Raw genomic sequence first — 24,330 nt, 5'->3', positions numbered from 1 at the left:
ATTGATCAAAAATATTTTTTAATAAAAATAAAATTATGGAAGTGATATTTAAACACACATTGGAGAAAATTCAGTCTTAAAATCTGTCCTTTATCTCACTACACTGAAATACTCCAATGAACTAAAACCTTCCAGTCTTTTTTGTTTACGTTTTCAACTCAAGTAATAACAAATACATCTTCCTTTAAAAAGAAGGAAGGAAGGAAAGAAAGAAGAGAACATTACAACAAAGTCCCCTCTGCTATCTTGGTCCTCAATCGCTGCCTACTCCTCTAAATCGAGATTTAACCAATGTTTGGTAAGTATATTTCCAGAATTTTCTCTGTATATTTTTGCTCCACATGGATGTACCCAGAGTAAATATATAGTACTATTTTTCACCTAAGGTTTTTGTTTATGTGCAATATAATCATTTGGTAGCTTCATGTAACCATCACCGCAATCAAGACACAGAACTCTTCTATCATCCCAGGGCTTTCTGGTGCTACCTTTTAGCCTTAGAGCCACATCCATTCTCCCTCTCACCACTTCTTAATTTCTGGCAACCATTAATCTGTTTTCCATCTTAATATTTTGTCATTTCAAGAATGTTATATAAATGGACTCATACAGTGTATAACCTTTTGAGATTGCCTTTCTCACTTGGAATAATTCCGTAGAGATCCACCTAGGTTGTTGTGCCGGTTGTTTTCTTTTTACTACTGAGTAGTGTTCCGTGATATAGATGTACCATAGTTTGTTGAAGCATTCACTCATTGAAAGATATTTGAGTTGCTTTCAGTTCTTGGCTATTAAGAGTTCAGCTACTACAAACTTTTGCATACAGATTTTTACTCGAACATAAGTTTCCATTTCTCTGGGATAAATGCCCAAGAGTGCAATTTCTTGGTCATATGGTAAGTGCAGGTATAGTTTTGTAAGAGACTGCCATATTTCTTTCCATAGTGACTATGGCATTTTTATATTCCCACCAGTGAAATGTAAGTGATCCAGTTTCTCTGCATCCTTGCCAGCATTTGTTATCACTAGCTATTTCAGTCATTCTGATTGGCATGGTTTTAATTTGCATTTCCCTAATTGCTAAGCTGTTGAGCTTCTTTTCATGTGTGTATTTGCTATCTGTATATCCTCTGTGGTGAAATGTCTGTTTATGTCCCTTGACCATTTTCTTATTGGATTGCTTGTTTTTTTTTTTTTACTGTTAAGATTTGATGGTTCTTGGTAAGTTCTATATGCAGGTCTTTTGTCAAATAGGTGGTCTGCATATTTTCTCCCATCTTTTTTTTCTAAGGTCAGTGTTTATTTTTATTGAAGTTATACATGCACATATTTAAGTAGGCAAATACTTCTATAAGGTTTGTTGTGAAAAACAGTAGTACTGGATCCATTCTTCTCAACCTTCCCATCCACAGAAGCAATCACTTTTAGCTCTTTTAGTTGGCTCTTTTGGTATTTACCTTAACCCACCTATTAATAAATAACATGCTTATTATTTACCAATGGTGGGGGAACAGTATCTATTGTCTCTCCACTATGAAAAAATGAAGATTTAGCCTTTTTTACCTTTCTTTTCATCCCAAGCCCATGTATACATCCCAATTTTTACTCCAGTTCCTCCAGGACAAATCTATAATCTCATATTCACAACTTATGAACTGCAAATTTATGAACTACAAAAAGTTTTTTCATAACTGACCCAATCTGAACTCATTTGGCAGCAAAACCTGAAGAAAAACTAGAAAACCTGAAGAGAAGCTACTATCTTTATTTATACCACTTAATATAAATATTCATGTGTTACACGGCAGAAATACTGATGTGTTTAGGGAATGATCGCTGTGACCCTGCTGGGGATGTTCTGTAACAACATATGTGTTACCAAGAACTTTGGAATACACACCATTTTTCTTAAACAGATTTGAATTCTGAAACAGATGTGACCCAGGGATTTTATATGTGGGATTGTGGACCTGAATAGTAATTATTTGGTTATATAAATATTCAGTGTTTAGTCATTATGACTATTAAATAGAATCTATTCACAAGCAATCCCATTTAATGCTAATCACGTGGAGGATCTTGGTTTACAAACTCTATTGATGTTTTATAGAAGTAAACATTATTTGTTTACTCATTTACTGGCTAAATTAGTAGCCTTCTGGTACAGCCCTTGACTTGAAGACAAGAAAACACACTTTAGGTAGATATTTTATTGCTTCTGAACTGAGTTGTTTTAAACTCTCTATTTTGGCGATAATACTCTCAAAATGAAAAGGAGCTTAGAGCCACTACTTTATACTCACCTTACTAGGAAAATAATGTGTCATAATCATTTCCATGGAATTAAAATGTTTTTTCAATTAAAAGTATAAAAAATTTTAATGTGAAAGTTTCTTCACCATAGATTACTAGAGTAAAAAAGAGCTTTAGATAATCTAGAACATCTGGAACTGTCTGAAAGCATGAATTGCTCTAAATTGTTTCAAAATGGTTGTTTTGAAGTGGTCTGTTTTAGAAATTACTACATTTAAAAATTTATGCATAATGCACAGTGAGTGTTTGATCCCCTGGGTTGCAAATGGCCAGCCAGTAATATTCCAGCAGCTCAAGCCAATTCACAGGGACAGAGTAACTTAAGAGTAAAGCAGACAGAATTTTTTTAAATTGACTTTGTTAGAGACTGTAAAAGGTTGGGAGAACCTCACAAATTTTCTGGCCCAGATATCACTTACCACTGAGCAGAAGACACTGAAGATATACAAGCTAAGAACAAGAAGATGATGAGTCTTTCCAAAAGAGCTGCTGCATGTCCTTCTTTGGTTTCTGCAGATAGTTCTAAAAGAAATTCTGACAAGTGATTTTCCCAAAATCCTACCGACAAATTAACAAGGAGTTCTTGGTAAATAACATGAATCCATACATTTTTATTGCTGCATATTATCTCTTAATGCTATGTACGTTGTAAATTCTGAATTTTGTCAGTATAAGGATTAATAAGGAAAACATATTTGAGGTATTCTCCAAACGGGATTTATGTAGCATACTTCATTTTCAGAAAGGTATATATTTTCTGTATGTACAAAATGACAGACATTTGAAGACTTTCTTCAATAGGGACACATAGAAATACTTTACTATAGTAAACCATTTCCTAAGGTATATTTGCTTTACAACTTGTTTAAAATTGCATTTCTTATATTTAGTTGTTTCTGAGTTGTATTCTTTATAATAAAACTGTAATCATAAGTATAGCATTTCAATGTGTTCTGTGAGTAATTCTAGCAAATTGTCAAACCAGAAGGCGGGTCGTGGGAACCGCCAAATGTGTAGCCAAGTTGGACACAAGTCTTGGTAAGTCGGAGAACCCATTTGGCTAGCCTTTGAAGTAAGGGCAGTCTTGTTGGGGTCTTTACCCTTCAACTTGTGGGATCTGCTTCTAACTCCAGGTACTTAGTGTCAAAATTGAATTAAATTGTAGGACACCCTGCTGGTGTCAGAGAATTGTGGTTAGAACACATTTTTTGTGTGTGTGTCAGAAATACAGGATTTCTAGAATGGCCCTGATTCACAGAAACTTGGCTTGGGAAAAGAAAGAATGAATGGGTGGCGGATGAGGAATCTAGTTTCTTGATAGCTACCTGATAACTCATGATATGAGACTGCACTGTGCTGCAATCAGTTACCAAAGGTAAAAATTATCGGTGGAATTTAGAAATGGTGGTAGACTCAACTCCAAAGGAAGGGAATCATTTGAATTATAAACCAAAATGTATCTGAGACAGGTCTCAATCAATTTAGAAAGTTTATTTTGCCAAGGTTAGGGACGCCCCTGTGACGCAGCCTCAGGAGGTCCTTACAACATGTGCCCAAGGTGGTCAGTGTATAGCTTGCTTTTACACATTTTAGGGAGACACGAGACACAATCAATATGTGTAAGATGTACATTGGTTCTATCAGGTAAGGAGGGACAGCTTGAGGCAGGGGCTCCCAGGTCCTAAGTAGATAAGAGACAAAAGGTTGCATTCTTTTGAGTCCTTTGATCAGCCTTCCACTGAATACACAGTTTAGTCTTACTCAGTGAATCCGCATTTTTACATAAACAATAGGGGAGAAATATGGGATTTCTGCAATCAGGTACGCATTTGTCTCAGGTGAGCCTCAGAGGGATGACTTTGAGTTCTGTCTGTCTTTTGTCCACAAGGAATTTCATTGTGGGCTAATTGTGAGGGAGGTATGTAGCTTTTTCTCTTTGCAACTATCTTATTTAGGAATAAAATGGAAGGCATGTTTGCCTGACATAGTTCCCAGCTTGACTTTTCCTTTGGCTCAGTGATTTTGGGGTCCCGGGATTTATTTTCCTTTCACAGGGGACATAAAGAAATGCAAAATAATAAGAAATATAGTAAACATACAATCCCTTGACTGTATCTATAATAGCTAAAGTGAGAGTGAAAGAAAATGCTAGGGTGGATGTTGACCTTGAACCAAACTCAGATTTTGGTAAGTCTCAGCTATGGCCACTAGCCTTAGGCAACCCCCAAAAGGAACAATTATGCTAGGACAACAGAAGGTAGCTCTGGTCAGTAAGAGGGTACTTCATGTCGTGGGAGGGCAAACCCAGAAAACTACTGAAATCAGTAGGTGTAGTGTGAAGGAGCTGTTTCATTTTGTGAATAGTTATCAGCCTCCTGAAGAATCTTTACCAACGTGGACTGTGAGAGTATCTAATTTAGGGGCAGTACCTTTGGTTTTGAATGCTGCAATGCAGAAGATTATGTTTGGATTGATACAGGACCCACAGCTCACTATGGAAAAATCATAGAAGGTTTATGTGATCCAGACACACAGCAGGTTATTCCAGAGGGAACAGCTGGCCTGGCAGACTGGATAAAAGCCACTGTAAAGAGTGTATTTACCCTGAGAAGGACTTTCTGATTCTCTCTATAAATGCCAAGTGAAATAGCCCAGATGAAGAGGCTGATATGCTTTGTATGCAAACCACTGAAACTGGAATTATGATTATCAGGATATTTATCTACTGAATATGCCCATTACTCAGTCATGGTAAATGCTGTGATTCAAGGGACCCCGTTTGCAAGGGCACCCCATGTAAACTTTCTCTTGCAAAATTCAACAACAGAGAAGGCTTATCGGATTTGCTGTCTCTGCTTCTTGATGTGGGTCATAAAGATATCAAGAACATTAATCAACAAGACAATGAGAAGAGACAGCAGAAACAGAGGATTCATTCCAGTAGGGTGGAAATTTTTAGATGGTTATTAAGAAATGGGATGAATAAAATGGGCACTGATGGGTTGAAATAAAGATCTTAATATAGCTCTATAGGAGGTTGGGTGGACCAATGGGACCCCCTCTCCTGGGCCTCCAACACTAAAAGAACTCCTAAACGTCTGCTTTATTTATCCCAATTTGGAGGATTTTTTTTTTTTTAAACAGAGACAGGGTCTCATTATATTGCCCAGGCTGGTCTCAAACTCCTGGCATCAAGCTATCCTACCATCTTGGCCTCCCAAATTATTGAGATTACAGGCATGAGGAGGCTGACCTTATATGGAAAATGCTATAACCCTTTTAAATTTCTTTGTCTCTGCCTTTATAAATGAAACCTTAACTTCTCCACTTTAGAGCACTGACCCCATTCCTTCAGAATCTGTGTTTTCTGGGTGGCTATCCTCGAGCTTTTCACTCAAATAAACTCTATACTTAATCTTATTTTCTAAATCTAATGATTTGCATTTATCAACAGTAAAACAAGCCATGTAAATCCACCCATCAAACCATATTTATTGGACAGGATAAACGAGGATGAATGAGATTCCCAACCCCACCCAGTCCATAATAGAAGCCGGAGTGTTGGTCTGGACAAATTCTTGGTGTAATTGCCCTGTGTAGAGCAGAGGGCTTATGCAAAAGCCTATGAGCGCCTCACAGCAACAACGACTGGACCATTTAGATGTCGGACTAGAGAATTCCCATTTGAGGGGCAATTAATAGCTTGCTATCAGACATTAATTGAAACTGCCTCTATGACTGAAGGACATAAAATAATCTTGAAACCTGTAGTATCTATCATGTCTGGGTTGATGTCAGAGAAACACTAATGAGGAAGAAAGTGGAAGGGTTCCATAATAAAGTGGAAATGATTTGTATAGGAATACATACTGGGGGGATGCAGTGTATTCATCAGCCGGTAGACACTTTTCCCGTAGGACTGTCTTTGGAAGTCCCCAAGGATCTGCCAGATTCTGTCATCACTTGGACAATATGCCATAAACAGCTCTTGTTTGATCAATAAATAGCTGTTTGGTTTATGGATAGCAGTTCCAATGTGATCAGACAATATCATTACTCTGATCAAAAAATGTAAAACAAAAAAAAATTTTTTTTTGAGACAGCATCTTGTTCTGTCACCCAGGTTGGAGTGCAGTGGCATGATCATGGCTCAACTGCAGCCTCTACTTCCCTGGCTCAAGCAATCCTCCCTCTTGAGGAGCTGGGACTACAGATGCATGCCACCACGCCTGGCTTTTTTGTAGAGATGGGGTTTCATCATGTTGTCCAGGCTGCTCTCAAACTCCTGGGCTCAAGCAATTCCCCTGCCTCGGCCTTCCAAAGTGCTGGGATTACAGGCATGAGCCAGCACACCCAGCATAGAATGTAAAAACAAATCAGCTTGGTGGGCTGTATTGCATGCTGTTTATTCTTATGTTTGGGTTTCTATGTACTCATTTGTGGTGGCCAGTGGCCTGGTCATATGGTCAGGCAGAAGAGCAATGGGAGATTGGTCTAGTAAAGGGATGTCCTGCCCTGACACAGCATGGCTCTGTGGAAATCATTGTGGGAATTTGAGTGGTGCATTAATGTAAGACATGTCAGTGCTCATAAGAGGACCTCCCTTCCAGCATCAAAAGGTGATTGGAGTCGATAAGCAGATATCCAGTTTATTCACTTGGTATAACCACCTGGGTCCATAAAATGACTCTGGGGAGCTGCAGCAATACATAGATAGGGTGAACATAGACATGTTCCTCTTACATCTTCTGAGGAAAAAACCACCAATAAAAATTGTTCTGTCTGCCAAAAAGAGAGACAGAGACTCCAGATAGATGGCCAGGGGGCAGATTCCCCAGGGAGAAGGCCCTACACATGGAGAACAACTTACACTGATGCCAGTGGCCATGGGCGAGCTACAAATGGGTCCTAACATGAGTAGGCACTCTGGACTGGGCTTTGCTTACACAGGGAGAGATGCAAATACTTAAGAGTATCAGTTATGCTCAGTCAGGTACGATCTTTTTGCTATAAAGGATCCTGGGTCAAATACAAGGGGGTGGTCTGTGATACACGAAGAATATATATGGTCTTGTGAAGGACGGTTCCTGGCATAGATCTTCCAAAGTCCTTGGAATTTCCTGAGTGATAAGAATATCTTCATTATGCCAAAAAGGTGACTACTGGCAGAGAACGTCTAGATAGCTTCAGAATGGGGCTGACTGCCAGAAAAACTGACCACGTAATTGAAGTTTAAGCCACTAGACCTCTGGGCAGAGGAGGGGGCTGGAGACTGAGTTTAATTGCATGGCCAATGTTTTAATCAATTATGCCCATGTAATGAAATCCTAATTTAAAAAGAAACAAACAAAACTTCAGAAAAGTAAGGCTCAGGGGAACTTCCTAGTGGGTGAACACATTGATGTGCTAGGAAGATGACATGCCTGGATTCCACAAGGAGAGGACATGGATGCTCTGTGTTCCCTCCACGTTCCCTCCCCCAACTTTTTCCCAGACCATGCATGTCTTCCATGTGGCTGTTCCTGAGTTGTATTACTTTAATAAAACTGTAATTGTAAGTAACGTGTTTCTGTGAGTTCTGTGAATCTTTCTAGCAGATTATCAAACTTAAAGTGGGGTCAAGGGAGCCTCCAAATGTGCAGCCAAGTCAGACACAAGTGTGAGTAGCCTGGGGACTCTTGATTGTGGCTGGAGTCTAAAATAAGGGCAGTCTTAGGCCAGGTGTAGTGGCTCATGCCTATAATTCCAGCACTTGGGGAGACCGAGGAGCACGGATCACTTGAGGTCAGGAATTCAGGAGTTTGAGACCAGCCTGGCCAACCTGGTGAAACCCCATCTGTACTAAAAACACAAAAATTAGCTGGGCGTGGTGGTGGGCACTTGTAATCACAGCTACTTAGGAGGCTGAGTCACAAGAATGGCTTGAACCTGGGAGACGGAGGTTGCAATGAGCTGCGATCGGGTCACTGCACTCCAGCCTGGGCGACAGAGTCAGACTCTGTCTCAAAAAATAAATAAATAAATAAATAAATAGGAGTATTTTTGGGAACCTTGCCCTTTAACTTGTGGGACCTGTTTCTAACTCCAGGTAGTTAGTGTCAGAAATGGATTGAATTCCAGGATATGAGAGAATCGTTGTTTAGAACACAGACTTTTTATTTTTTGCATTTATTGTGGTAAAATATACATAACACAAAACCCTTTTAACCATTTTTTATTTTTAAACATTTTAAACTTCTCATTGAAATATAACAATATAGGAAACATATAAACAGTACAACTTATGAGTACACTACTCAATCAGATTTCATCTGGATCAAGAACAGAATATTCCAACATTCCGGAAAAGAAAAGAAACATGTTAAAAAGAAAATATTTTTATTTAAAAAACCTAGACATAGTAATTAAAATGGGAGTTAAGAGAGGTAATCCCTCTATCCCTTTGTGTGTGTGTATATATATGTAACATACATAATCCCATATATATGCATCTATACCCACCCTATAATGTACCATTTTCAGAAACGGGTTTATAGAAGACTTTCTAAGGGGTGTTTGTTTTATTGTTTAAAAGATTATGTGGTAATAACTTTGGGATATACTAAATTAACAGTAATCAAACAGGTTTATCACCCAAGGAAATTTTCACAAATTCAGACTTCAGGGCCTATTGCCTGACCATTCTCAAGTCAAGAGAGGAATGAGGAGACTACCTCTTGCCCATTCTAGATATATTTTTGAAATTATGATAAAATATACACAACAAAATTTACAATTTTAACCATTTTTATGGGTACAATTCAGTGGCATTAACATTCACGATGTTGAGCAACCATCATCGCTATCCATTTCCAGAATTTGTTCATCCCAAACAGAAACTATGTACCCGTTAAACAATAACCCCCCCATTTCCTCCTGCCTGCAGTCCCTGGTAACCACTATTCTCCTTTCTGTCTCTATGAACTTGCCTTTGCTGGCACCTCATAAAAGTGGCATCTTATTTGACCTTTTGTATCTGGCTTATTTCCCTTAGCATAGTGTTTTCAAGGTTTATCCTGAGGTAGCATTTATCAGAATTTCATTCCTTCTTAAGGCTAAATAATATTCCATTGCATGTATTATAGCACATTTGTTTATCCATTCATGATAGACACTTGAGTTGTTTCCATCTTTTGCTATTCCAGTAATGCTGCTATGAACTTGGTGTATAAATAGCTGCATTTTATACATTTGTACAAATCCATCCTCATGTATTTTTGTTCTATAAATAAATAAACTTTTGGAGGCACTTTACAATTTAGAGGTCAAATAGAAATTAATGGTAACATACATTTCAAAGAGTCCATTGTTTTATTATCAACATCAATATTTGTTCATGCTGAAGATTTAGGGATGAAGTAATGGGCAAAAAACTGAAATATAATCAACACTACACAGGTATATCTTACGTATATAGTAACATTTTGCTAATTATTGGACTAAAAAATATAAAAGATAGAAATACATCAGTTACTTTGTGTTTCATCTTTCTGAATGTACTTTTACGTTAAATACACAGCAAGTACTTATACTCATTTAAAGATTATGCTTTTTTCTTTAGCAACCAAAACATGCTTACCCTTGGTTAATCAGAATTATTTCAAAAGATAAAACTTCTTAAAGACAAGCATGGCATTTAGGGCTTTAGACCCATACTCTTGCTGGATTGACTGCTTGATGATTGCTCTCTTTCTTTTGTAATTTCCATCTCAATTTTGGCTTTGATTTTCTCCCAATCTATTTGGAGCTGCAATAGAAAAAAAAAAGAAGAAATATGCTTAGATAGTATAAGACATTTTTGTTTACTCCAAAGTAACCAAGAGTAAATAGATAGAATGTGTGACTTCCAAAAGATTAGAGAAAAAGAGAACATCAAAGTTAAGAAGAAGAAATACGGCCGGGCGCGGTGGCTCACGCCTGTAATCCCAGCACTGTGGGAGGCCGAGGCGGGCGGATCACGAGGTCAGGAGATCGAGACCATCCCGGCTAACACGGTGAAACCCCGTCTCTACTAAAAAAATACAAAAAATGAGCCGGGCGTGGTGGCGGCGCCTGTGGTCCCAGCTCCTCGGGAGGCTGAGGCAGGAGAATGGCGGGAACCCGGGGGGCGGAGCTTGCAGTGAGCCAAGATGGCGCCACTCACTCCAGCCTGGGCCACAGAGCAAGACTCCGTCTCAAAAAAAAAAAAAAAAAAAAAAAAAAGAAGAAGAAATAATGCTTGGCCAGGCATAGTGGCTTACTCCTGTAATCCCAATACTATGGAAGGCTGAGGTGGGTGGACTGCTTGAGTCTAGGAGTTTGACAACATCCTGGGCAACGTGGCAATATTCCAAGATGGGAAAATAAATACAAAAAATAAAAAAAGTAGCTGGGTGTGGTGCCACACACCTGTAGTCCCAGCTATTAGGGCAGCTGAGGTGGGAGAATCAAATAAGCCCTCGAGGTCAAGGCTACAGTGAGCGGTGATCGCACCATTGCACTCCAGCCTGGGTGACAGAGCAAGGCCCTGTCTCAAAAAAACAAAAACAAATAATGCTCACAAAGTAGTTTTAAGAATAAGACCAAAAAATAAGAATTATATAATAAAAAGCAAAGACTCTCATTGTGATTCAAAAGACCAAAATCTAGTCACAGCTATTTATAAAGGTGCATCTAAACAGTCCCATGGAGCCTTAGGATTGTGCACAGGTGCTCAGGGACAAGGTAGGGGATGAGATGGACTGCCGTCTTCCAAACGAGGAAAAACGGACAGGACTCTGGTTACCAAGCCGTTTTTCAAATAGGTTTCACATCTTATAAACTGAAGTTTCCACTGGAAGCCCAGTTATGAGGAAAGACGAGGATTCCTTAGCTTCCCCTAAGCATATTCTGTGAAAGTGACTCCTTTGCACCAACTCTTAAAGTAAGACATGGTGGTCATTAAGACAATGAGGAAAAGATGTTAGAGAAAGCGAAGGGAAAGCAAGACTGGGAAACACATGAAAAGAATAATTGCAAAATACACACATTTTTATTTGTTTGCTTCCCTTCTATCCGTTATGCAGTCTCCCCTCCTCTAGCCCAGCCCTATTCCTCTCCTAAGTTCATTAGACTTACTAGGAATAGACTCTGCCCCTGAGTTCTATGAGCAACTTGTTTAGGAAAGCACATTCTACCACTTAACAAAGTTTGGAGATCACTAGTTTAGGAATGTTTATCCTTTCTGAGGCAAGATATGGAAAAAATTGGGTCATAGATTAAACTAACTCTGATTTACAGGAAATAAATCCAAACCCCTGAGCCTGAGCCAGATGTGAAGAGGTTTTCACCTCTGTTTAGGGGAGCTGAATGGAATAAGTAGCATTAAAGAAGACTGAGGGACCCTCAGTCTGCTTGAACAGATTTATCTTAAGTGAGGGGTTAATTTAACTTTAATAGGACTTCGTGCCTCTTTTATCTTATGATTGAGGTTTAAGAAATTAAGTATTTTTTTAAATTCCAATATCCCATATCTGAATTGCTGTGAAGCAATTTGTAAATATTTTGGCTCACCTTTATTTTTTTATTTTTATTTTTTATTATTATACTTTAAGTTCTAGGGTACATGTGCATAACGTGCAGGTTTGTTACATATGTATACTTGTGCCATGTTGGTGTGCTGCACTCATCAACTCGTCAGCACCCATCAACTCGTCATTTACATCAGGTATAACTCCCAATGCAATCCCTCCCCCGTAGCCAAAATAGGCCCCAGTGTGTGATGTTCCCCTTCCCGAGTCCAACTGATCTCATTGTTCGTTTCCCACCTATGAGCGAGAACATGCGATGTTTGGTTTTCTGTTCTTGCGATAGTTTGCTGAGAATGATGGTTTCCAGCTGCATCCATGTCCCTACAAAGGACACAAACTCATCCTTTTTTATGGCTGCATAGTATTCCATGGTGTATATGTGCCACATTTTCTTAATCCAGTCTGTCACTGATGGACATTTGGGTTGATTCCAAGTCTTTGCTATTGTGAATAGTGCCACAATGAACATACGTGTGCATGTGTCTTTATAGCAGCATGATTTATAATCCTATGGGTATATACCCAGTAATGGGATGGCTGGGTCATATGGTATTTCTAGTTCTAGATCCTTGAGGAATTGCCATACTGTTTTCCATAATGGTTGAACTAGTTTACAATCCCACCAACAGTGTAAAAGTGTTCCTATTTCTCCACATCCTCTCCAGCACCTGTTGTTTCCTGACTTTTTAATGATTGCCATTCTAACTGGTGTGAGATGGTATCTCATTGTGGTTTTGATTTGCATTTCTCTGATGGCCAGTGATGATGAGCATTTTTTCATGTGTCTGTTGGCTGTATGAATGTCTTCTTTTGAGAAATGTCTGTTCATATCTTTTGCCCACTTTTTGATGGGGTTGTTTGTTTCTTTCTTGTAAATTTGTTTGAGTTCTTTGTAGGTTCTGGATATTAGCCCTTTGTCAGATGAGTAGATTGCAAAAATGTTCTCCCATTCTGTAGGTTGCCTGTTCACTCTGATGGTAGTTTCTTTTGCTGTGCAGAAGCTCTTTAGTTTAATTAGATCCCATTTGTCAATTTTGGCTTTTGTTGCCATTGCTTTTGGTGTTTTAGAGATGAAGTCCTTGCCCATGCCTATGTCCTGAATGGTATTACCTAGGTTTTCTTCTAGGGTTTTTATGGTATTAGGTCTAACATTTAAGTCTCTAATCTATCTTGAATTAATTTTCATAGAAGGAGTAGGGAAAGGATCCAGTTTCAGCTTTCTACTTATGGCTAGCCAATTTTCCCAGCACCATTTATTAAATAGGGAATCCTTTCCCCATTTCTTGTTTCTCTCAGGTTTGTCAAAGATCAGATGGCTGTAGATGTTTGGTATTCTTTCTGAGGGCTCTGTTCTGTTCCATTGGTCTATATCTCTGTTTTGGTACCAGTACCATACTGTTTTGGTTACTGTAGCCTTGTAGTATAGTTTGAAGTCAGGTAGTGTGATACCTCCAGCTTTGTTCTTTTTGTTTAGGATTGTCTTGGCAGTCCTGACTCTTTTTTTGGTTTCATATGAACTTTAAAGCAGTTTTTTCCAATTCTGTGAAGAAAGTCATTGGTAGCTTGATGGGGATGGCATTGAATCTATAAATTACCTTGGGCAGTATGGCCATTTTCACGATATTGATTCTTCCTATCCACGAGCATGGTATGTTCTTCCATTTGTTTGTGTCCTCTTTGATTTCACTGAGCAGTGGTTTGTAGTTCTCCTTGAAGAGGTCCTTTACATCCCTTGTAAGTTGGATTCCTAGGTATTTGATTCTCTTTGAAGCAATTGTGAATGGAAGTTCATTCCTGATTTGGCTCTCTGTTTGTCTGTTACTGGTGTATAAGAATGCTTGTGATTTTTGCATATTAATTTTGTATCCTGAGACTTTGCTGAAGTTGCTTATCAGCTTAAGGAGATTTTGGGCTGAGACAATGGGGTTTTCTAAATATACAATCATGTCATCTGCAAAGAGGGACAATTTGACTTCTTCTTTTCCTAACTGAATACCCTTGATTTCTTTCTCTTGCCTGATTGCCCTAGCCAGAACTTCCAACACTATGTTGAATAGGAGTGGTGAGAGAGGGCATCCCTGTCTTGTGCCAGTTTTCAAAGGGAATGCTTTCAGTTTTTGCCCATTCAGTACGATATTGGCTGTGGGTTTGTCATAAATATCTCTTATTATTTTGAGATACGTTCCATCAATACCAAATTTATTGGGAGTTTTTAGCATGAAGGGTTGCTGAATTTTGTCAAAGGCCTTTTCTGCATCTATTGAGATAATCATGTGGTTTTTGTCTTTGGTTCTGTTTATATGCTGGATTACGTTTATTGATTTGCGTATGTTGAACCAGCCTTGTATCCCAGGGATGAAGCCCACTTGATCATGGTGGATAAGCTTTTTGATGTGCTGCTGGATTCGGTTTGCCAGTATTTTATTGAGGATTTTTGCATCGACGTTCATCAGGGATATTGGTCTAAAATTCATTTGTTTTGTTGTGTCTCTGCCAGGCTTTGGTATCAGGATGATGTTGGCCTCGTAAAATGAGTCAGGGAGGATTCCCTCTTTTTCTATTGATTGGAATAGTTTCAGAAGGAATCGTACTAGCTCCTCCTTGTACCTCTGGTAGAATTCAGCTGTGAATCCATCTGGTCCTGGACTTTTTTTGGTTGGTAGGCTATTAATTATTGCCTCAATTTCAGAGCCTGCTATTGGTCTATTCAGGGATTCAACTTCTTCCTGGTTTAGGCTTGGGAGACTGTAAGTGTCCAGGAAATTATCCATTTCTTCTAGATTTTCTAGTTTATTTGCGTAGAGGTGTTTATAGTATTCTCTGATGGTAGTTTGTATTTCTGTGAAATCAGTGGCGATATCCCCTTTATCATTTTTTATTGCGTCTATTTGATTCTTCTCTCTTTTATTCTTTATTAGTCTTGCTAGTGGTCTATGAATTTTGTTGATCTTTTCAAAAAACCAGCTCCTGGATTCATTGATTTTTTTGGAGGGTTTTTTGTGTCTCTATCTCCTTCAGTTCTGCTCTGATCTTAGTTATTTCTCGCCTTCTGCTAGCTTTTGAATGTGTTTGCTCTTGCTTCTCTAGTTCTTTTAATTGTGATGTTAGGGTGTCAATTTTAGATCTTTCCAGCTTTCTCTTGTGGGCATTTAGTGCCATAAATTTCCCTCTACACACTGCTTTAAATGTGTTCCAGAGATTCTGGTATGTTGTATCTTTGTTCTCATTGGTTTCAAAGAACATCTTTATTTCTGCTTTCATTTTGTTATGTACTCAGTAGTCATTCAGGAGCAGGTTGTTCAGTTTCCATGTAGTTGAGCAGTTCTGATTGAGTTTCTTAGTCCTGAGTTCTTATTTGATTGCACTGTGGTCTGAGAGACAGTTTGTTATAATTTCTGTTCTTTTATATTTGCTGAGGAGTGCTTTACTTCCAACTATGTGGTCAATTTTGGAATAAGTGTGATGTGGTGCTGAGAAGAATGTGTATTCTGTTGATTTGGGTTGGAGAGTTCTGTAGGTGTCTATTAGGTCCGCTTGGTGCAGAGTTGAGTTCAATTCCTGGATATCCTTGTTAACTTTCTGTCTCGTTGATCTGTCTAATGTTCACAGTGGGGTGTTAGGCTTAAGTAGGTAAACAAAGCCCCTGGGAAGCTCGAACTGGGTGGAGCCTACTGCAGCTCAAGGAGGCCTGCCTGTCTCTGTAGACTCTACCTCTGGGGACAGGGCATAGCTAAACAAACAAAAAAAAGCAGCAGAAACCTCTGGAGACGCAAACGACCCTGTCTGACAGCTTTGAAGAGAGCAGTGGATCTCCCAACACGGAGGTTGAGATCTGAGAACAGACAGACTGCCTGCTCAAGTGGGTCCCTGACCCCTGAGTAGCCTAACTGGGAGACATCCCCCACTAGGGGCAGACTGACACCCCACACCTCACATGGCGGGGTACACCCCTGAGACGAAGCTTCCGAAGCAAGAATCAGACAGGTACACTTGCTGTTCAGCAATATTCTATCTTCTGCAGCCTCCGCTGCTGATACCCAGGCAAACAGGGTCTAGAGTGGACCTCAAGCAATCTCCAACAGACCTATAGCTGAGGGTCCTGACTGTTAGAAGGAAAACTAACAAACAGAAAGGACACCCACACCAAAACCCCATCAGTACGTCACCATCATCAAAGACCAAAGGCAGATAAAACCACAAAGATGGGGAAAAAGCAGGGCAGAAAAGCTGGAAATTCAAAAAATAAGAGTGCATCTCCCTCTCCAAAGGAGCGCAGCTCATCGCCAGCAACAGATCGAAGCTGGACGGAGAATGACTTTGACGAGTTGAGAGAAGGAGGCTTCAGTCCATCAAACTTCTCAGAGCTAAAGTAGGAATTACGTACCCAGCAGAAAGAAACTAAAAATCTTGAAAAAAGAATGGAAGAATGGATAACTAGAATAATCAATGCAGAGAAGGCCATAAATGAACTGACAGAGATAAAAACCATGACACGAGAAATACGTGACAAATGCACAAGCTTCAGTAACCGACTCGATCAACTGGAAGAAAGAGTATCAGCGATTGAGGATCAAATGAATGAAATGAAGGGAGAAGAGAAGTCTAAAGAAAAAAGAAGAAAAAGAAATGAACAAAGCCTTCAAGAAGGATGGGATTATGTGAAAAGACCAAATCTACGTCTGATTGGGGTGCCTGAAAGTGAGGGGGAAAATGGAACCAAGTTGGAAAACACTCTTCAGGATATCATCCAGGAGAACTTCCCCAACCTAGTAAGGCAGGCCAACATTCAAACTCAGGAAATACAGAGAACGCCACAAAGATACTCCTCGAGAAGAGCAACTCTAAGGCACATAATTGTCAGATTCACCAAAGTTGAAATGAAGGAAAAACTCTTAAGGGCAGCCAGAGAGAAAGGTCGAGTTACCCACAAAGGGAAGCCCATCAGACTAACAGCAGATCTCTAGGCAGAAACTCTACAAGCCAGAAGAGAGTGGGGGCCAATATTCAACATTCTTAAAGAAAAGAATTTTAAACCCAGAATTTCATATCCAGCCAAACTAAGTTTCATAAGTGAAGGAGAAATAAAATCCTTTACAGATAAGCAAATGCTTAGAGATTTTGTCACCAGCAGGCCTGCCTTACAAGAGACCCTGAAGGAAGCACTAAACATGGAAAGGAACAACCGGTACCAGCCATTGCAAAAACATGCCAAAATGTAAAGACTATCAATGCTAGGAAGAAACTGCATCAACTAATGAGCAAAATAACCAGTTAATATCATAACGACAGGATCAAGTTCACACATAACAATATTAACTGTAAATGTAAATGGACTAAATGGTCCAATTAAAAGACACAGACTGGCAAACTGGATAAAGAGTCAAGACCCATCAGTTTGCTGTATTCAGGAGACCCATCTCACATGCAGAGACACACATAGGCTCAAAATAAAGGGATGGAGGAAGATCTACCAAGCAAATGGAGAACAAAAAAAAGCAGGGGTTGCAATCCTAGTCTCTGATAAAACAGACTTTAAACCATCAAAGATCAAAAGAGACAAAGAAGGCCATTACATAATGGTAAAGGGATCAATTCAACAGGAAGAGCCAACTATCCTAAATATATATGCACCCAATACAGGAGCACCCAGATTCATAAAGCAAGTCCTTAGAGACTTACAAAGAGACTTAGACTCCCATACAATAATAATGGGAGGCTCACCTTTATTTAAAAAAACAATGCCATATACTTATGTATAATACATAAAATAGATGGATTAATAAAATAATTCTTCTTACTCATAGAAGAAAAATGTCTGTGTTAAGATGCAAGTGACAGCTCACTAAAAGCCAACCAGATGTTAGATTATTTGAAAGACTCATTTTTTCAATCAGGGCAAAATCTGATATTTTTTAAATGGCAAAGCACTCCTTTCTATGTCTAACAAAACACAGAGAAGATGAAACTTGATGAATGCTTTGGGTTTCTTCCAGCCTTAAATTGACTTACATACATTTCTCAAATCAATCACAATAAAAACATACATTGATAGTATACTGAACAACTGTTGCTCTGTTGCAAGTAAATTGATGATATCTGTATTAGTTACTTGTTATACTACAAATGAAGGTGTCAGTGGATAGCTGTCCTACTGAAAATAAATGTTTCACTTTCACTTTGGCATTGATCCAGTTTTAAAAAGTGTTCTGCAGATAATTTAGTTCTAGGATTAGAATATTTTTAATAGCAGGCTTTAGATAAGAATGTTCTCTGATAGTTGTCAAGTGATTTCTACACTAAAATCCATCTTTTGCTTGTATAGGGAGTGCCAATATTATCTGGCACTCCTTATTCTACTCACTAGCCAATTCTTACTCATATAGACACAATTTCAAAATCATACCAAAAGGCTCTTCATCCTCTAACACATTTCTCTTCCTCTCAGCTGAAGATCAGCTTCCTACTTTACAGAGAATATAGTGGCCATCAGGTATGAATTCACTTTATTTTCCTTCCTTGCATTTACGAACTTACCTATATTTACACCCATCATTATCTTTCTCTTCCGTCTCAGGCCAACCTCTTAACATATGTCCCTGATTCCCTTTTCTTTGACTCCTCTAGGACATTTGACTTCAATTATTCCTCACACATTAAGTGTCTTTCTTTTCAATGGCTCGCTCTCATCATCCTTGGCTCTCTATTCTGTCTTCTCCCTGCAAGCTACCATCCCTTACTCTTCTCATTCCTGACTCTCCTTCTCTTCCCAGTCCACTATAATTCTGATCCTGTGACACTTTAGGAACTTTGCACTAAAGCCACCATCAGCTGTTTTCAGTCCTTATCCTATATACCTTCTCTGTATGATTCAATTTTTCATTCAACAAATATTTAGTGCTTAGTATATATCAAGAATTGTCTGATGTACAAGGATTCACCAGTGAACAAAAAAATAAAAATCACTGTCTTCATAGAGAGATAATAAACAAAGACAGATAAAAACGGAAGAGGCAGATAATAAATAAAACAAAAAATATATCTAGTATGCCAGAAGCGGTAAAGATTTTGAAAATAGAGAAGGGAGATAGTGAGCACCAGGAATAGAATAGGAGGTTGCAATGTCATCAGTTTACTTGACGGGAGGCCAAGGCAAGAGGATTGCTTGAGCCCAGGAGTTCGAGACCAGCCTGGGCAACATAGTGAGCCCCTGTCTATACAAAAAAATTTAAAAATTAGCTGGGCTTGGTGGCATTCATCTCAAGTCGCATCAACTTAGAGGGCTCAGGTGGAAGGATTGCTTGAGTCTGATATGTTGAGGCTGCAGTGAGCTGTCATTGTGCCATTGCACTCCAGCCTGGGCAACAAAGTGAGACTCTGTCCCCCCCCCAAAAAAAAAAAAAAGGGGGCTTGAAGGAGATGAGTGAGTGAACCCATGTGTATATCTGGGGAAGGGCATGGTGATATGGAGAAGTACACGGACGGCCCTGGGATAACAGCCTTCTCTGGACCTTGCTGACCACTGCTCTTTGAAAAATCTCTCAGACTGTATAATACCACTCTCTTCTGGCTTCTGCTCTCCTTTCTAAATGCTGCTTCTTTCTTTCTCTTTTTTCCCCTACATTCTGCTCCCTAGACAATGTTGGAGAAGAAATATAATTTCTCCTCAACGCTTGTAAGTTTACTGATGGGACAGACCCCTGTAACAAAAGACAGATTAAAAAGAGAAAAACAAGCCAGTACAATAATATGCGCAGTGTACATCACAGCAGGAAAAATCTCAATGAAAGGTAACTCAAAACAGCGTCTTGGAACTCTGGCCTACATAGCATTTTCAACAAAGAACAATAAATTTTAAAGATGTGACAAGACTGTTTTTAGAGAAGTGAAAGCAGTTTTAGGCTTCCAGAGATTGGAAACCACGGGAAAAAAATATATGGGAAGAAACTAATCAAGTGAAGTTTGTTCTATTTTTGAGACAGGGTCTTGCTCTGTCGCCCAGGCCGGTGTGCAGTGGCCCAAACATGGCTCTTTGCAGCCTCGACCTCCTGCTGGGACCACAGGCATATGCTATCACACCTAGCTAATTTTTAAAATTTTTTGAAGAGACAAGGTCTCACTTTGTTACCCAGGCTTGTCCTGAACTCCTGGGCTTGGCTTACGTGATCCTCCTGCCTTGGTCTCTCAAAGTGCTGAGATTACAAGGGTGAGCTACCACGCACAGCCATGCAGTAAGGTTTTTTGGTAGATTTCTCTGGAGTCGTCTCTGAGCTGACAAGAGTTGTCTCTAGTAAAGGAGAATTTATATTCTGTCTGTAGGAGGAAAAGGGGGAGAATAGAGCTCTTCTATTTGCTGCTGCTTAATTGTCTTTAGCTCAAAAATACACATCTCCAAGAGGCATATTTTGGGGTGTCATATTTTGGTTTCCTTCAACAACCTCTTAACTGTTAATATTCACCAGCGTCCAACCAAAGCTTTCTCACACTTTCCCTAAGAAATATCAATTCCTATAGCTTCAACTATACCTATATGATCAAGGCAATAAAGTTAGTTTTCTAGCCCTTGTTTCTCCCTTGTTAATATCCTTTTGTGTTCATATTTGTATTTCTAATTGCCTTCTAGACACCTCCTTCTGGACACCTAATAGATACTCTAAACACATACAAAATGGTATATTTTCATGTACTCAAACTCAAAGGTCCAAAATGTGTATATTCTTATGTATTCTTTAGATTAATGGCATTCCCATCTATCAGCTGCCCACACTAGAAATGTTGAAGTCATTCTCAAATGCCTTGTCTTACCTCACCACCTCTCCTCCCACCCCCAGCCACAACTGTTCTCTTAATTTTACTTCTAAAATTTTTCTTACATTAATCGTACCCTTTCCATTTCCTAGTGGGATTATTATAGTAACTTCCTAACTATTCTCCTAGTCATCACGCTCTCCTCTAAGCTATCTTTCATGTCTGACGTTATATTTCAAGTCATTCTCTTGATTACAAATCTCCAAGTCTTCTCATTGCCTTCATTACGAAGTTTATTCTCTTAGCTTGGTACTAAGATCTTTCAATGTCTTTTCCCAACCAGTATTCCAACCACCCAGGGCCCAGAGCAGTCACTCGGGATTCTTCCTCATTCATACAATAACTCATACATTTGCTCTTATTATCATCTCCTTCAACTGACTAGCAAAATCTTAAGATAATTTTGTAAAAACTATTGTTTCCATTTATTTTTAGGAATCTGGATTTTATTTTATTGATTATTTATTTTTATTTTATTATTATTATTTTTTGAGACGGAGTCTCACTCTGTCACCCATACTGGAGTGCAGTGACATGATCTTGGCTCACTGCAACCTCCAAATCCCAGGTTCAAGTGATTCTCCTGCCTCAGTCTCCCAAGTAACCGGGACTACAGGTGCATGCCACTACACACGCTAATTTTTTGTATTTTTAGTAGAGATGTGGTTTCACTGTGTTAGGATGGTCTCGATCTCCTGACCTCGTGATCTGCCCACCTCAGCCTCCCAAAGTGCTGGGATTACAGGCGTGAGCCACCGTGTCCAGCCTATTTATTTTTAGTAAAGACAAGGTCTCACTATATTGCCCAGGCTGGTCTTGAACTCCTGGGCTCAAGTGATCCTCCCACCTCAGCCTCCCAAACTGTTGGGATTACAGGCGTGAGCCACTGTGGACAGCCAGGAATCAGGATTTTATTTTTCGGGAGATGGAGTCTTGCTCTGTTGCCCAGGTTGGAGTGCAGTGGCATGACCTTGGCTCACTGAAACCTCTGCCTCCTGGGCTCAAGTGATTCTCCCACCTAAGTTTCCAGAGTAGCTGGAACTACAGGTGCATGCCACCATGCCCAGTTAATTTTATTTTTATTTTTATTTTATTTAATTAATTAATTTATTTTTTTTAGAGACAAGATTTTGCCATGTCACCCAGGCTGGTCTCCAAACTCTTAGACTCAACCAATCCTCCCACCTCAGCCTCCCAAAGTGTTGGGATTACAGGCATGAGACACTGTGCCTGGCCAGAGATCAGCATTTTATTTTATTTTATTTTATTTTGAGGTGGAGTCTCACTCTGTGGCCCAGGTTGGAGTACAGTGGTGCAACCTCAGCTAACTGCAACCTCTGCCTCCTGGGCTCAAGTGATTCTCCCACCTAAGCTTCCAGAGTGGCTGGAACTACAGGTGCACAACACCATGTCCAACTTTTTCTTTTTTTTTGGTAGAGACAGGGTTTTGCCATGTTGCCCAGGCTGGTCTCCAAACTCTGAGACTCAAGCAATCCTCCCATCTCGGCCTCCCAAAGTGCTGGGATTACGGGCGTAAGCCACTGCGCCTGGCCGAATCAGGATTTTAGAAGGGAAAAGGGATCATGTTATTTACCTCCAAAGGCTTCTCTTTATTTAATTTGCCCTATGAAACCCTAAACTCAACCCCTCCATTGCTTTTACTCTTTCCTACTTCAAAGCCTTCCCTCTGCCTGGAACTTGTAATCCTCATCTCCCACCCAACCTCTACCCTGCAGTGAGCTTCTACTATTCATCCTCTAGGGCTGAGTTCAAATATCATGTGCTTTGCTAGAAAAGTCTCTGCTGATTGCCTCACTCTAGGTCAGGACTCCCATTCATAAAGTCTTAGAGCACCACATACATCTCCTTCAAGGCAATTACCACAATTGAAATGAACAATTACCTATATAACTGTCACCTCCATTTGAATATAAACTTCATAAAGCCAGGGCCAGTGTCTGTCACATTTACTATTATATCCCAAGCACTAAGGAGAAAACATTGTCTGCAGGAGGCACTCAATAAATACTGAATGAATAAAAGGTAAATAATTACCAAGCAAATCAGTAATCAGCTAACAACTCCTCACTATTAGCAATTCCTCCAAAGTTAAACCTGTAAAGCAGCTTTTCGGTAGTAGCTAAGCCTAAAGTGGTTTGTCCTAAGTAGAGTGTTGACTCAGATCTTCAAAATTCTAAACTTTCTGAAATCCTGCTCATGAGTTTGATTTCTTTCACTCTTTTTCTTTTTCCTAGCAAAATGTTTGAAGTATTTCCCAGATCTACTTTTCTTCCTGTGCAGAGTATATATTTAGTATAATAAATGTATACTTTGAGTGGATTTTATTTGCTAGATTTATAATTTGTCTTATAAATATTTACAGAACACTATCGTAGACCAAGCACAATGACTCTAAATATCAGGGTTCTTGGAAAACAGTATTCCTTGTAAGAATCCCAGATTGCCATATTTTAAATTAGAAATGGCCAAATAACATTTCAGGGCTCATAAACTAAGTGTCTATCAAACTTCTCACTTCTTCCCATATGGTAGATTCCATTCATTTCTAAATTTCCAGATGGCATGCATTGTGAGCCCACCAAAATCACCAGATATCTAGAATAAATTTCTCAATGTTATTTTTAAGTGACCCTTTTCTATTTAACTCTTACTTCTGAAATAAAGGGTTTATATAATTGTAAGTCTGGCAAAGATAAATATGGATGTATATTATGACTAGATTATAGACCTAAATGAAACCAAAAGATCAGCAAGTAATGCAGATATCCCCAAGAGCTATTCTCCTAAGGTTACATTTTATTTCACTGGTACGAAATTTTTAAGAAAAAAAATATATTTCATCGTAAAATACTGCTTTATGATTTTTAGTTAACTCCAAATGATATTTATGAAGAAAAGTAGGAAACTAGAACACAGTACCCTAGGGAGTCAAAGTAACCTACAAAGTTTCTGGATGAAAAAAACCCCTAAAATACCTAAGAAAGCCATGTTGTTCTGGTACTCTTATGATTAAAGTATTATATTTTGGTAATAGTTGAATATATGTATAATGAAAAAGATTATAAGGATGTTGAGAAGTTTTTGTTATCTAAAATATAATTTCCTTTATAGTAAGGACTTTCTTTTCTTTCTCTTCCCTCCCTCCCTCCCTCCCTTCCTTCTTTCTCTCTCTCTCCTTTCTTTCATTCTGACAGGATCTCACTCTGTCACCTAGGCTGGAGTGCAGTGACATGATCTCAACTCACTCCACCTTTGACCTCCCAGGCTCAGGTGATCCTCCTACCTCAGCCTCCCAAGTAGCTGGGACTACAAGCATAAGCCACCATGTCCAGCTAATTTTTAAATTTTTTGTACAGGTGGGAACTCACTATGTTGCCTAAGTTGGTCTCAAACTCCTGGGCTCAAGTGATCCTACTGCCTCAGCCTCACAAAGTGTTGGGATTATAGGCTTGAGCCACCACACCTGATCAGAACTATATTTCTTATGTTCTCAAAAGTATCAAATGTGAATATTGAAAAAATATTGATGATGATGAGGAGGAAAAAGCAGAGTAGCTTAATCTGCTTTAAAATTACACAATAAACAAGGTGGGTGCTTAGTTTT

General features: G+C 39.1%; 1 protein-coding gene across 2 annotated transcripts in view; it reads right to left on the bottom strand.

The window, feature by feature from the left end:
* Nucleotides 1–8,448: 8,448 nt before the first annotated feature.
* Nucleotides 8,449–24,330, bottom strand: part of IFT80 (intraflagellar transport 80) — a 141,376-nt gene continuing 125,494 nt past the window's right edge. The window contains exon 20 of one of the 2 annotated variants that reach the window (XM_025374804.1): nucleotides 8,449–10,099. In XM_025374804.1, the coding sequence (XP_025230589.1) occupies nucleotides 9,989–10,099 (111 nt within the window). In that variant the 3' untranslated portion in view covers nucleotides 8,449–9,988. The remainder of the gene's footprint in view (nucleotides 10,100–24,330) is intronic. The other variant, XM_025374805.1, reaches the window with a different exon arrangement.

The sequence above is a fragment of the Theropithecus gelada genome, chromosome 2, assembly GCF_003255815.1.
Source record: "Theropithecus gelada isolate Dixy chromosome 2, Tgel_1.0, whole genome shotgun sequence".
In the NCBI taxonomy this organism is placed as follows: Eukaryota; Metazoa; Chordata; class Mammalia; order Primates; family Cercopithecidae; genus Theropithecus; species Theropithecus gelada.
The sequence above is the reverse complement of the archived record's forward strand: the minus strand, read 5'-3'. Positions and strand labels throughout refer to the sequence as shown.